Source organism: Convolutriloba macropyga, chromosome 7 (assembly GCF_964194025.1).
Source record: "Convolutriloba macropyga chromosome 7, txConMacr16.3, whole genome shotgun sequence".
In the NCBI taxonomy this organism is placed as follows: domain Eukaryota; kingdom Metazoa; phylum Xenacoelomorpha; order Acoela; family Convolutidae; genus Convolutriloba; species Convolutriloba macropyga.
Window position 1 is genome coordinate 34777796 of NC_134474.1, and position 12225 is coordinate 34790020.

The window sequence follows — 12225 nt, forward strand, 5'->3', positions numbered from 1 at the left end:
GATGTATGTCAAAGTTATTCAAAAGCCTTTTTTTTTAAATTTAGATGGGTTGAAATTCTTGTTTGAATTGCAAATGAATTGAAAATTTTGCTGGATTCTTGCAATTTTTGAATTCTTAAATTAGTATGGAATCCTGTGAGCTTCAGCCTTGCATCAACATAGCTGCTCTTAAGCTTTGAGAAATTGGGCAGCTCTCATAATCCGCTCTCTTAATCTTTTAGGGCCTAAAGTTATTTTTTTCTAACCAATTTTACTTTGAACAAGTAGGGTGTCCAAACTCAAAAAGATGCTACATGTTATAATTCTTGCAACTGTTTCTTTGGCGAATATTTTAAATAAATATCCTATACAGCACTTAAACTCTAAGGAACAGTTTAAAGTCACCTTTTCGGCAGCGCTCAGAAGTTGAATTGGTTCCAGTTTGTCAATAAACAGCATCCGCACCAGAAACGGAAGACCAAGTCCAAGATCAATGTCAAAAACATTGCTACCAATTGCATTGGATACCGCCATGTCACCATAGCCATCTCTGGCCACTATGACGGAGCTGAGTGCGTCCGGGACACTGGTTCCCACTGCCACTATCACCAGACCCATCACAAACTGCTGAATGTCGAGGGCACATCCTGTTCTGCCGACCAGGAGGACCATAGCAAAGCTGCACACCCCGATCCAGAACAGACTGAGTAAGAAGGACGCTAGGTAGTACTTTCTAAACCAGATAATTTTTTAAAAGCACTGAATTTTTTTAATCGCAGTTTTTCATATACCTTGGGACTAAAAAATGGCATTCTGTATCACCCTAGTTGAGAGGTTGGTCTACTTGCGAGAGGTTGGGCTTTGCAATTGAGGTAGAGAAACTACCATCTCGATATTATTACTTTTGTTTTCATGGTGGACACCGCAACATTGGCAACAGTGCACGTGTCCTCAAAAACAGTCATAAGAGTCGTATTGACTGTCGTCGATTTAAAACGTCAGTGGACTTGATTATCATGTCATTTCTATAATCCCCCCAAGCGAAACAGAATAGATCCGCAATTTGAGTTCTCTTTTCCTTTTAATGCCAAAATGATATGCATACATTTTGCCTCCTACAAGTATATGCATTACTACAAGTCATCATAGAATCCCCTTGCACGACGAAACTATTCCTTCCAAACAATATTTTCAGGTCTGATTTGATGAATTTCATTCTCATAGAACCGTAGTCTTGTTCTTCTTTGTGAAAACATCTTTTGATACTCCGATACAGGGTAAATATGTGCAGATTGAATTGAATTGAATTGAATTGAATTGATTTTAGTTGGATTAGCTGCAGTTACAAATTGATGTATTTGTTTAAAAAGCAAATAAACATTATTCCAACAAGGACAACCAATGAAATTTTACTAAAGGTACGATTGTATCTATGTGGGAATGCAAAGTCAATCATAGTTGAGCAAACGTAAAAAGATATCACATTCTGATCTAACTTCCTTTTTTCCTATGAAACTTGGATGGAGTTCATCATCAGGTACATTGGGTGGTCTGGTATAATCTTCACTTTGCGTATTATCTTAATTTCATAGGTAGCTCAAGCACTAACGGAGGGGACAATAGTATAAAAATTCTTCTCCAAATTTGATTACAAGTTGTGGTAATTTTCAGTCAACAATTGAATTCTTACGTCGTAAAATAAGGGGGTACTAACTCACTTTTGAGGTTGTTTTTTTGTTAATTCTGTTTCTTACTTGAGATGGGGTTTGCCACAATTGGGCACAGTCCACGCAAATATGAGAGCCCAGGGGAATGCCAGGACAAACAGGATCCATGCGCCGGCATACTTCATTGTGGCTACAAAGCCAGTGTCCAACTTCTGAGGTATAGCCATTGGAACTCCCGGCATGCAATCCAGAACCTGCGAAAATTAAATCCCAATATATTTTTTTATTATCCTTATCTGTATTAATTCCTAGATTGAGGTGCGCGACTCAAGCCCATAGCTCTGGTCAAACCAACTTAGGTCGCGTATAGGTGCATAAAGTGCAACACAGCGACAGAGTCTGACATCCAAGTGTCTGAAAAGTCTGATCAGGACCGCATCCTAATCCAGACTCTGCATTGTCTTATCATCATACTACCTACCTACGGTCTGGAAAGTCTCGAATCAGAGCACAGTCTAGAGTATGGATAGTGTGGTACGGTACGATCAGGACAGTCTGAACGGAGCATTTTCTAGAGCCTGCACGGCCTGATCAGAATTCCATCCAAAGTCTAGATAGTATGATCAAGAACCAAGAGTTTCAGTACCATGAAGACAAAAATTTACTTTTGTTGTTGACTTGCATATTTGTGTTTGCTACCAGTTATTATTTTGCTACTGATACACTCAAAGTGAAAACAATAACGTAGTTTATGCACTCTAACGTCTGAAATCAATACATTGTACCAATTGATAGTAATACTTCATTGCTTTGAAACTTTAAGTCAGGATACCCCCCGTGCTTGACTCAAGTTGATATGATCAGAGTCAATTTCTGTCTGGATAGTCTGGTACTCACTCTGCACAACTAAGTCAGTCTGATCAGGACTGGCTTGGATCGCAAACCGCAATAGGGGTACATATATGAAATTACAATAAATGTACTTATTTAACATCTCATTGGTTATCTGGGATGCTAGATAAAAACAATGAACAGACTCGGTGGTTTATTTCCAGTTTTCGAAAAGTATTTCAAGTTTAGAAAAGTTTTACAAGGGTAAGAGAAAATACAAATTTGCCTTTACCTTCACGAAACTTGGAAAATTGTTCAATTTGCAACAAAATCAGGACCAAAATTATTTCAAGGCCGGATGAATCAAACGTTTCATTCCAGTATGTTCATCGTATGAAAAATACAAAAACGCCACTCTCGGTACTCATCTTACTATTGCACATCAAGTTCAAGATGTCTTAGCCATGCAACGATTATAAGTTGGACGTCAACTTAAACTTTTTAATAATTTTAGAGACGTTCCTGAAACAATTTTCTAAAAATTGTATCAAATGGACAAAATTTTTAATAGAACATAAGAATTCGGCTATTCCGTTGTTCTAGATGTTTATTTGGTTTTTATTTTGCAGGAAATTTCAAAATTTAGAAATACTTCCAAAATATACATATAGCAAAGTCTGCTATACTTTTCCTAAGATTAAGTAAACGACAGAAGGTAACTTGCTGGATAAAAGTTAGAATCTTACATTTTAATAAAAAATATGATATACTAGAATTTACTGAATTTGATAATAAGAAGACTAAACAAGATCTACTAAGAGTTAAGGATAATGAATAGCTAATAGAGGCTAAAATGTTCAGATAACGGCAACGGAATCCAGTTCAAATAACTGCCAATTCGGCTATGTTCAGATGAACAGAAAAGCGAATCAAACTTCAAAGAAATTTTTACCTCGAAAGTTCAGAGCTGGTTACAAGTAAATTTGTGTTGACTCGCGAGAAACGAAGACAAACGAAAAACCTAAAGCGTGCCTACAAATAATTAAGAAAAACCTTGACAGGTTTACTTCAAAAACATAAAGCTAAACCGACTAACATCGGACAAATTGCTCGAGAACGACAGTCGGGGAAATTTAATTTGGAGGGATTTTAATTCAGCAGAGCAGCCCATGTAATTTATCTGGGTGCAAAAATTCTGAACAATTCGAGGTGGAAACTCCAATCTCCGGCGTTACAAGTTAACGCATTCTCCGCTCCGCTTATATGACCTGATATTACTTATCTTGGAATCGGTTGTTTTAGCGACAGAACTTTTTTCTGAATAAGAGCAATTTCGGTCTTGTAAAATTAAGACCTCAAGCATAAGAAGTCAGTGGAGAACTGAAATTGAAAGAATTTTATAGAACAGAACAGTCAAGCAAAAATTTTGCATAAAATTGGCACACATGCTTTAAATTTCGTTCGGGGGCAATAAATAAAAGCACAACTTTTCTATTTAATCTGAATCTTCGTGAGATTTAGGGTCATATAATTTTACAACGCTTCCTTTGTCAGGTCCTGACATCTTTTTCGATGCTCCTATTTAATTTTTAGGAGGCATAACTTGAACTAATATTATGAGTGCCAAAACGCAGAGTTTTTACGAGGAATTATCCCAAAACAGTTGGTTATAAAGTTAGTATACGAGTAATCTTTTATCTTGTAAGAACTCTGGCTTAAAACTAAATCTAGAAATTGTATTTTTTTTAACTAATCATACATAATCTTACATAGAAAGGTCACTCCGTGCCTGTTAGTACGATTCTCATTGGATGGTCAATTATATTAATCTAGAGAAATATTCTGGATTGTCTGGGGTTGTTTACTCCTCTCGGCCATATGGACCAATACTATGTGAAGGTTTTTTTGTTCCGACCCACTTTAGTGAGGGAGGAACTATATACTCAACTGGTTTTTTTTGTTCAGAAAATTTTGACCGATCGATATAATCATCAGAGAGAGTTGTGAGTGGAATCATTAGAAAGCCGCTCCAGCGTAATATATGCAATTAAAAAAATTTTTTCGATTTTTGTTTTTAAAGGGATTTATCGAGGCTTAAATTTTTGTGAATATTAGACGTAATTCAGCTGTTTCTATTCACATTTTCGGTACTTTTCACCCAATTTTTGTCAATTTTGCTAGAATATAATAAAATTGTTATCTCCAGTATTTTTGATTTTATCTCTAAAGATAGAAAAGTGTTGCTAAAATGTTCGATCCGAGTTTTTTGGCTAGAATTAATGCTAAATTTTTGAGACCAAATCTGCTTTTGTTTGCCCACTTGCTTTAAATTTGCTGGAAGTACACACCCTAAAACTTTGGCCATATTCTTTTCAAGCTCAAAAAGGAGCTAGTTTTACTCCCACTGATTTTAGGAGTCTTCTGGAATTATAGTTTAGCCAGTTTTTCGCGAATTTAAACTCAATAATTATACAAAATGCTTTATTTATTTTTGACATGGTGAAAAATTTAGTTCTAAAATTGATCTATTTTGCAATGATTTGAACAGTTGACTGTTCTCTTAGAGGCGCATCAATATCTGGTCGGATCGTGATCTCAACATGGATCCTTACGATAAAAAATTTTAATTTTTTCTTGGGACGCGATATTTTTTTTAAACTTTTTCCGCTATGTAGAGGTTTTTTATGCAAATTACTAGCAAGAAATTCAAATCAGGGCTCAGTTATTGTTAGGTAGTTTTTGCAGTAAACGTGGCCCAACGAGATTATATGGTTTTAGAGGTTAGCTAATGGCTTTTAAAACCCTATTTTTTGTAGCCCTGTGATTTAGTGTCCCAAATCAAAGATCCTGCTTGCTTTTCGGGAGGCATAAAAAACCGAGACAACTCTTTCAGTTGTCATCTAATGTCTGTTATGGCTTTGAATATAATTGTTTTAAGAAAACAACTGTGATTTTTCGAACGTAGCCACTAATTTATCTTATTTCTCTCAACTTGGAGAGCAGTCTCAGTGCAAACAGGCAGAAACCGATTTTCTTTGAGTTATAAATTAATGTTGGTAGCGTGTTTATATTCAACTAATGGTTTCTATGTTTTGATACTTCGCGTTTTCTTTTTTTTTATTTTTGAGCTCAATAGCATATTTTGTGAGTTCATTTTATTTCCTTGCCGAATTATCACATTTTTGACAAGGCCAATTGAAACAAAAGCATAGTATGAAAAATTCACAGCGTTGGAAGAAGGTCTCTCTGGATATGTTAACAGTTTTTGTTGAATAGAATATACTTTTTGGGCTGAGACATTTATCTCGCAAACTTTTGAGGACTTTCTTGTTTTTGCCTATGTTTATCTTTGTTTTTGTTTGTTGTTGTTGTATGTGTTGTTATTTTGTGGGGTCGTGACTTACTCTCATTATTAACAGGCCCAATTGGCTGCTGAGGTGTTGCTACTTAATCCAACGTTTTTTGTTGATTTTTAAGTCTGTTATGACGTTTGAAAATAATTGTTTTCAAATACATGTTTGTGTTTTTGGACTTCGTCCTTTTTTGGTCGGTTTATAGCTTAGTCTCTGTAAGCACGGGTCACAAGCCGTTCCTAGTGAGCTATTATTTAATCTTTGTAACGGTTTTAGCTGCAAACTTTTGCTTCTCGGCTTTTTTTACTACTGTTACTACGAGATTCCCTTATATATTTGAGATTTTTATTTGTTTGTACATTTTAAAGGAATTATTTTTTAAAATTTATAACGTTAGTTGTTGGTCCCATTGGCTTCAAAATTTTGCGCAATTGAACATTGGATCACATTGACATGTCTCAATTGCTTCCAATGGAGATATAAATGAACAGTTTAGTGATTTCTGCTGAGATCTAATGGCATTAATAACTGTGAAATTAATGGTCTTTTTTGGTCGACCTGTTAACCAGTCACATTGAGGACAGGTCCCATACATTTTCTAACGAAGTATAGGTTGAATTGTTTTACTTAGGTTTTATCTAATGCGAGTTTGATTTTGTAATAATTTTTTTATTATAGACATCAATTTTTGGTCGTAATAATGTTTGCTGTTTGATTTTTATTTTTGTCCTTACTAGTAGTCCTATTATCAACAACTTTCATCGGCCCTTTAGCGTGGCATTATCGTATCCCATTGGTTGTTTATTGAACGATATGTATTTTTTCAAAAGTTTTCTATCTCTTCATCATTTGGTAGCCAATTAAGTCAAGAACGTGGATGAGCGGGGTCGGAACATTATGTGCGTACGCACATTACCGAGCCTCCTTGTTGGTCTTAAAGTATAGATCAATATGTTTCATTTCAATCAAAATAATTCAATGTTACCGTAATCTCTTCATCTTCTTCATCTTCCCCCTCCTGGTCTTCCAGGTTGTTGTTCTCGCCACCCTGCATCTGGTGTTGGTCACTGCCAGTATTCCCTCCCGCTGGAGAGGGTGAATTGGCTCCTCCCGACTCCGGATTGACTTGGTTATTTGGCGCTCCACTTAGGGAAATTGTAGCTGCCTGAAATTTTTAGTTTTATTTTAATATTTTTGTAAATCTTCTTGATCTAAACTTCGTTATTCTAGGTTTTTTTTCAGGGACGTTTTTTCCCTTAACATGCTGGAAAAGATTTTACCTCTTTGTAAAATAGTTTCACACATTGATCAGATAATCAGTTTGCAAATTATTCTCTTGCACCAGCATTATCAGCTTTTATCCACTTAAAATATAGTAATCGGTAACATTTTTTTAAACAAAAAGATTTTACAGAAAAGAAACTAAATCACATTTCGCTATTATAAATAACGTCCCAGATTAGGATTCCAGTTTAAAATTCCAGCAAAACCAGCATAGAATTTTTAATATAACATTACTTAAACAATTAACAATATATGATTCGGACACATTAAAATGATGATTTGAAACTGCCGATTTTCTACTCTGAAAATATCGCTCTCTACGTTTGAGTTTTGTAAATTGATAAAATATGAAAATATGCGGAGTTATTTCATTGGCATGATCTGAAAAAATTTAGAATAGTAATTTTCTGGTATAAAAGTATCGAATGTTTGTTCAATTTAGCGAAGTAGTGTCATAACCCCCCCCCCTCCGAAACAGCAAATACTTCTTACAATTTTTTTGGAAACAAGGAAATCTGACAGTGACATGAAAAATTTAAAGGGAAAGCTACAGTTATTGTTTTCCTTCAATGAATTTGTTTTTTTAAAAAAAAACAAACATTAGCTTATCAATCATTTTTTGGTCAAAACTTTATCAATAGTGAAATTCCCTAGCATTAATGAATAATTGTCTGATTGTCATTCCCAATATTTGTCTCAAATTTTCATTAAAAACATTCAGGTGTATTGATTGCAATTTTGATTACATCAGCAATTTTTCGGAAGGCTCATTTCCGCATATACATTATAAAAGTTTTCACATATATATTAACTCCAAAGTTTTCACATATATATTATAAAATTTTGGCCTCTAAAAAGTTCGCTCAACACAATATGTTGTGGGGTCTATAGGAACCTACCCCATAGTCTTAATCTAACGCAAGATTGCCAATTTCAAAGGTTTATGTCAAAATTTGTGCAAGACAATATACAAACATACTCAAGTATTACATATTAACCACTTAGTAGAAGTAGTTTTAGAAGTTTTTTTATTCGCTGAAGCACTACGGATTCAACAACTAATAATGAATTCATCAATTATTCCAATTTAATAATATTATAACTGAAAAGACAACCTGAAGCTAAATATTTCAAAGTATTTACTGATCATTTTTCAAAATTCTTTACAAAAGAACCATCAATTTCATGAAATTCAACTCAAAGACATTTTAAAAACCAAGTTTTGAGAAAAATATAATTTATTGATATAAAATTCAGGACAAGCAAGATCCAGCAGCATTCAGTAGCACCGCCAGCAGCATTCAGTTGTTAAAAAATTATTTAAAGCAGAAATTTATGAACACCGTATTCCACTTAGCAAAAGTAAATTTTTCTAAGGCTTGGTTTTCCTAAGAAACCAATTGTACATTAAACTAGGACTTTAAAAAAAGTTTGCAAAAACATTTTAATACGGATTGTATTTTCAAAACTATTTCTTGTTTGATATACTGCATTTATGGACAAGCGTTCCGGTAGAAATCGGAATCTCGCAACAATTTTACTTTCAAAATTTTGTTTTCAATTTTAAGTTGTGAAAACTATTAATGGATTTAAACCAAGGCTTTTAAACTTTTTAGACTTTTTAAACAAAGCCAACAAATGCTAAATGTGACTGCAGAACAAGCATGTCATCCAAAGATTTTAGTTAGAAATAGATAAAGGTCTGGATTGATAAATCGGCGATTCACTCATAAAAATTAATTAGAAAAGTGAAATGATTGCAACTTTTTGGTTCCATACAAGGATCATATATGATGTCATACAAATCATAACATATTTCCTAGTACGATCCTTATATCAAACCAAGGAAATCATATATGGTCCTTGCATGGAACCAAGGAAGTCATTTTTCATTTTTTTCTTTTTTACCCACAGAAGTGACATATATGGTTTTATTTGTTGCTTCTGAAAACCGCTAAATTTTTTAAAAGTCCGATGCATCATTTGATAATTTTTGTTTGATACTTGTATGAGTACTAAGAAATCATACAAATCATATATGACCTAGTATGATTACTAAGAAAATTTTTTTCAGCGCTTAATGCATCTTTGATTAATTTTTTGCTCAGTAACCTAGAGCATAGCGACTGAAGCCTTTTGAGAGCAGGTTTTAATTTTTATATGATCCTTGTATGACTACCAAGAAATTATACAAATCATATATTGTATTGAACTGAACTACTGATAAAAAGTGAAAATTTGTGGGAATACACTTGGGCAGAAAATTTTGGGCAGAAAATTCTGTGAAAATTTTGGGAATACACTTGGGCAGAAACCTGACCTTAGAAAAACAGATCAACAAAATCTGCCAACAGTGTTTTATTCAATTGCGTAAATTGTATGCTGTTAAAAGGTTCATTGATATTAAACAACGCAAAGAACTGGTATCGTGCTTCATTTTACCATGCTTGCATTATTGCAATATTATATATACTAGACTGGATAAGCAGTTCATTCAAAAACTTTAAAAAGTCCAAAATTCAGCTGCAAAGTTCATTTTCGGTTTATCAAAGTTCTCGTCTTCGAATTCAGCTCTGAAAAAGTTACACTGGCTTCCCATTAAACAATGGATTACTTTCAAGTTATTATGCATTATGTTCAATGTTGACCGAGCCATCGCTCCTATTTACTTGCAGGAACTTTTCGAAAGAAATGTGAATTCGGCATGCCCTTCCAGACAGAGGCTTTTTAGGCTACCGAATTGTACTTCAGAATCTGCTCGCAGATGTTTCAGGTTCCAAGGAGCCAAGGAATGGAATGAATTGCCTGCGTACATTCGAATGGCAGAAACTCTGGAAGAATTCAAAAAGTTGCTGAAGACTCAACTTTTCTGTCAAGCCTTCTGACGATCAACAACCACTCTTGGGTTTGGAAAGAGTGGATAAGCCCTCGCCATCATCATCATCATATATGATCTAGTACGATTACTAAGAATCATATATGACCTAGTACGAAATCCAAGCAAGTTGTATGATCGATGACCCGGGATGTTTTTGTTCAGGTCACGTCGCTTTTTTAAAGTCTTTATACAGGAATCTTTTTATTGACCTAAAAAATTTGAATAACCTTAGATGACTTTAACTCTAATATTGAGTCAATTAGAGAGCGATATGTCATTTATCATCAAAGCCTAATCACGCAATATGGTTAAAAACTCACAGCTTTCGAGTGTAACAAATGACACCACGCACATACAAGCAACTGAAAAGTGGTATGAGCAGGAGAAAAAAACCTCCAAAAAACTAAGATTTCCTCGCAGGCATAAAAATCGAAGAAAAAAAATAGCAAGGCTTTATTTGTATAATGTACAGTATTCGTCGTTTCCTCTTTCAAATGGAAATTGTCGGTTTGCAATCTTCGGCTGGTCAGGTATATAACAACATTTTGCCATGCTTACTTCTTGATTTCAAGATTAAGTTATCACATTTTTAACAAAATGAAATTATACAGCCAAATCATTAACAAATAAAATAATCATGTTTTGCTTTGCATACAGGTTGGAATTTTTCGAGTTCTTGTTTCTCAGCCAAACATTTCTTTCACGCCATGCCTGCACATTTATAATGTCTTGTAATTTTATTATTATTTATTACATAGTTGACCATGAACCAAATTTGACTGTGGGGATTAACGAACCAGCAATTCACTGCCACCAAAATGTTGACCTATTTTTGATTGAACACATGTGCGAATTTCAGTGTGGTATCATAAACGTGTGAAGAGATTACAATGATTATTATGCGCCTTGCTGTGCTCGACCGACGCAAAGTGTTCTTTCTGAACAAGAGGTTAAACTAATCAGAAAAGTTTGGACGAATTGTTATTTTGAGTATTTGTTTATAAAAAGTGACTTGATAGAAAGTGGCGGAAAAGGGTTGATTAGGCCTGCATTAGAGCAGAATTAGACAAATTTGTAACAATTCAAACATATCTTTCAAACACGAAGCTTACCCCGCAGGAACTTCAAGACGTTTTCAATCAACTTTAGAACCCGGCCGAAGTCTTAAAATTGTCAAACTGAGAGTCAAAGGAGCGGCCTCCAAAACACGCTATTTGATCTAACCCATAATCAAACAAGCCCCCCTTCCCAGTGGCCCCATAAAGGGATTTGGGCTACGCAAGTGATAACAGGCTGAGATACCTGGATTCTTACATTGATTTCCGCTCCACAAGTCTCACCTTGGATATAACCAAATTTGGGTCAATTTGTCGAGCAGTCTTGAATTGATCTGTATTGAAATTCAATTAGTGAGATAAATTCCCAATATGATCAAAGTTATGGGCATTTGCTAAGCATATATAGCACTCTATTGATCAGAATTTTTATTAGGGGTCCTATACCAGTTGGAGGACTATTTTGCTCATTTCAAGTTATTGTTCTCTAAAACTCGGTCCTATAAAAATAATTTATTGAAAGCTTAATTTTATGATTTCCATAAATAATAGAAATGTAAAACACCACCACCAATGCATTAACTAATTTAAATTCAAAAAATTCGACTGAAAACGTCTTGTAAACTTCTGTGAACTTTGGTGACCTGTTTGATGATGTAATCACCGTTAAGTGACAAAGTGACGTCACTCAGTATGTGTTGACTGGTTGAGTTTAGGTATGTCTGTCTGTGTGTGCTCTTACCTGGCTGGTGCTGCTGCTTTTTCGAGTTCCCTGTGAACAATTGACCGAATCAGTTCTATGTCTGTTAGTAGAGGGAGTGGCAGCATAGTACCAGTTATTAAGCGAGCCCCCGGCAAAAACGATCTCAGAACCCGCACCACTACCCCCACCACCTGCTCCCGGCAACGCGCTGGCACTACCCGACAAGTCTTCTTTACCACTCATATCCACCGGGTTCCCGTCAACGAAGATGTACCCGTTACCCCCAACATTTCCAGGAGCTGCATGTCCATCCGGGAGGTCATCAGGGTGTAGCATATCGCCCTGTTCCTCTTCAAAGACTTCGGATACCTCCTCGATTGCGAGGGGCGCGACTGTTGGTTTGTATTTCACTGACTGGCTAGTAGAAGAGGCGACGCTCATTTTTCGGATCTGTTCCAAACAACATTATCGTCTC

At 35.2% G+C, this 12225-nt stretch overlaps 1 protein-coding gene across 8 annotated transcripts in view; it reads right to left on the bottom strand.

Annotated features, from left to right (window-relative positions):
* Positions 1-12225, bottom strand: part of LOC142342810 (sodium/potassium/calcium exchanger 5-like) — a 108611-nt gene that overhangs the window by 1874 nt on the left and 94512 nt on the right. For 7 of the 8 annotated variants that reach the window (XM_075394398.1, XM_075394393.1, XM_075394397.1 and 4 more), the window contains 4 exons: positions 11790-12200; positions 6816-6995; positions 1734-1900; positions 385-712 (listed from right to left, as the gene is read on the bottom strand). In XM_075394398.1, the coding sequence (XP_075250513.1) occupies positions 385-712; positions 1734-1900; positions 6816-6995; positions 11790-12200 (1086 nt within the window). The remainder of the gene's footprint in view (positions 1-384; positions 713-1733; positions 1901-6815; positions 6996-11789; positions 12201-12225) is intronic. The other variant, XM_075394399.1, reaches the window with a different exon arrangement.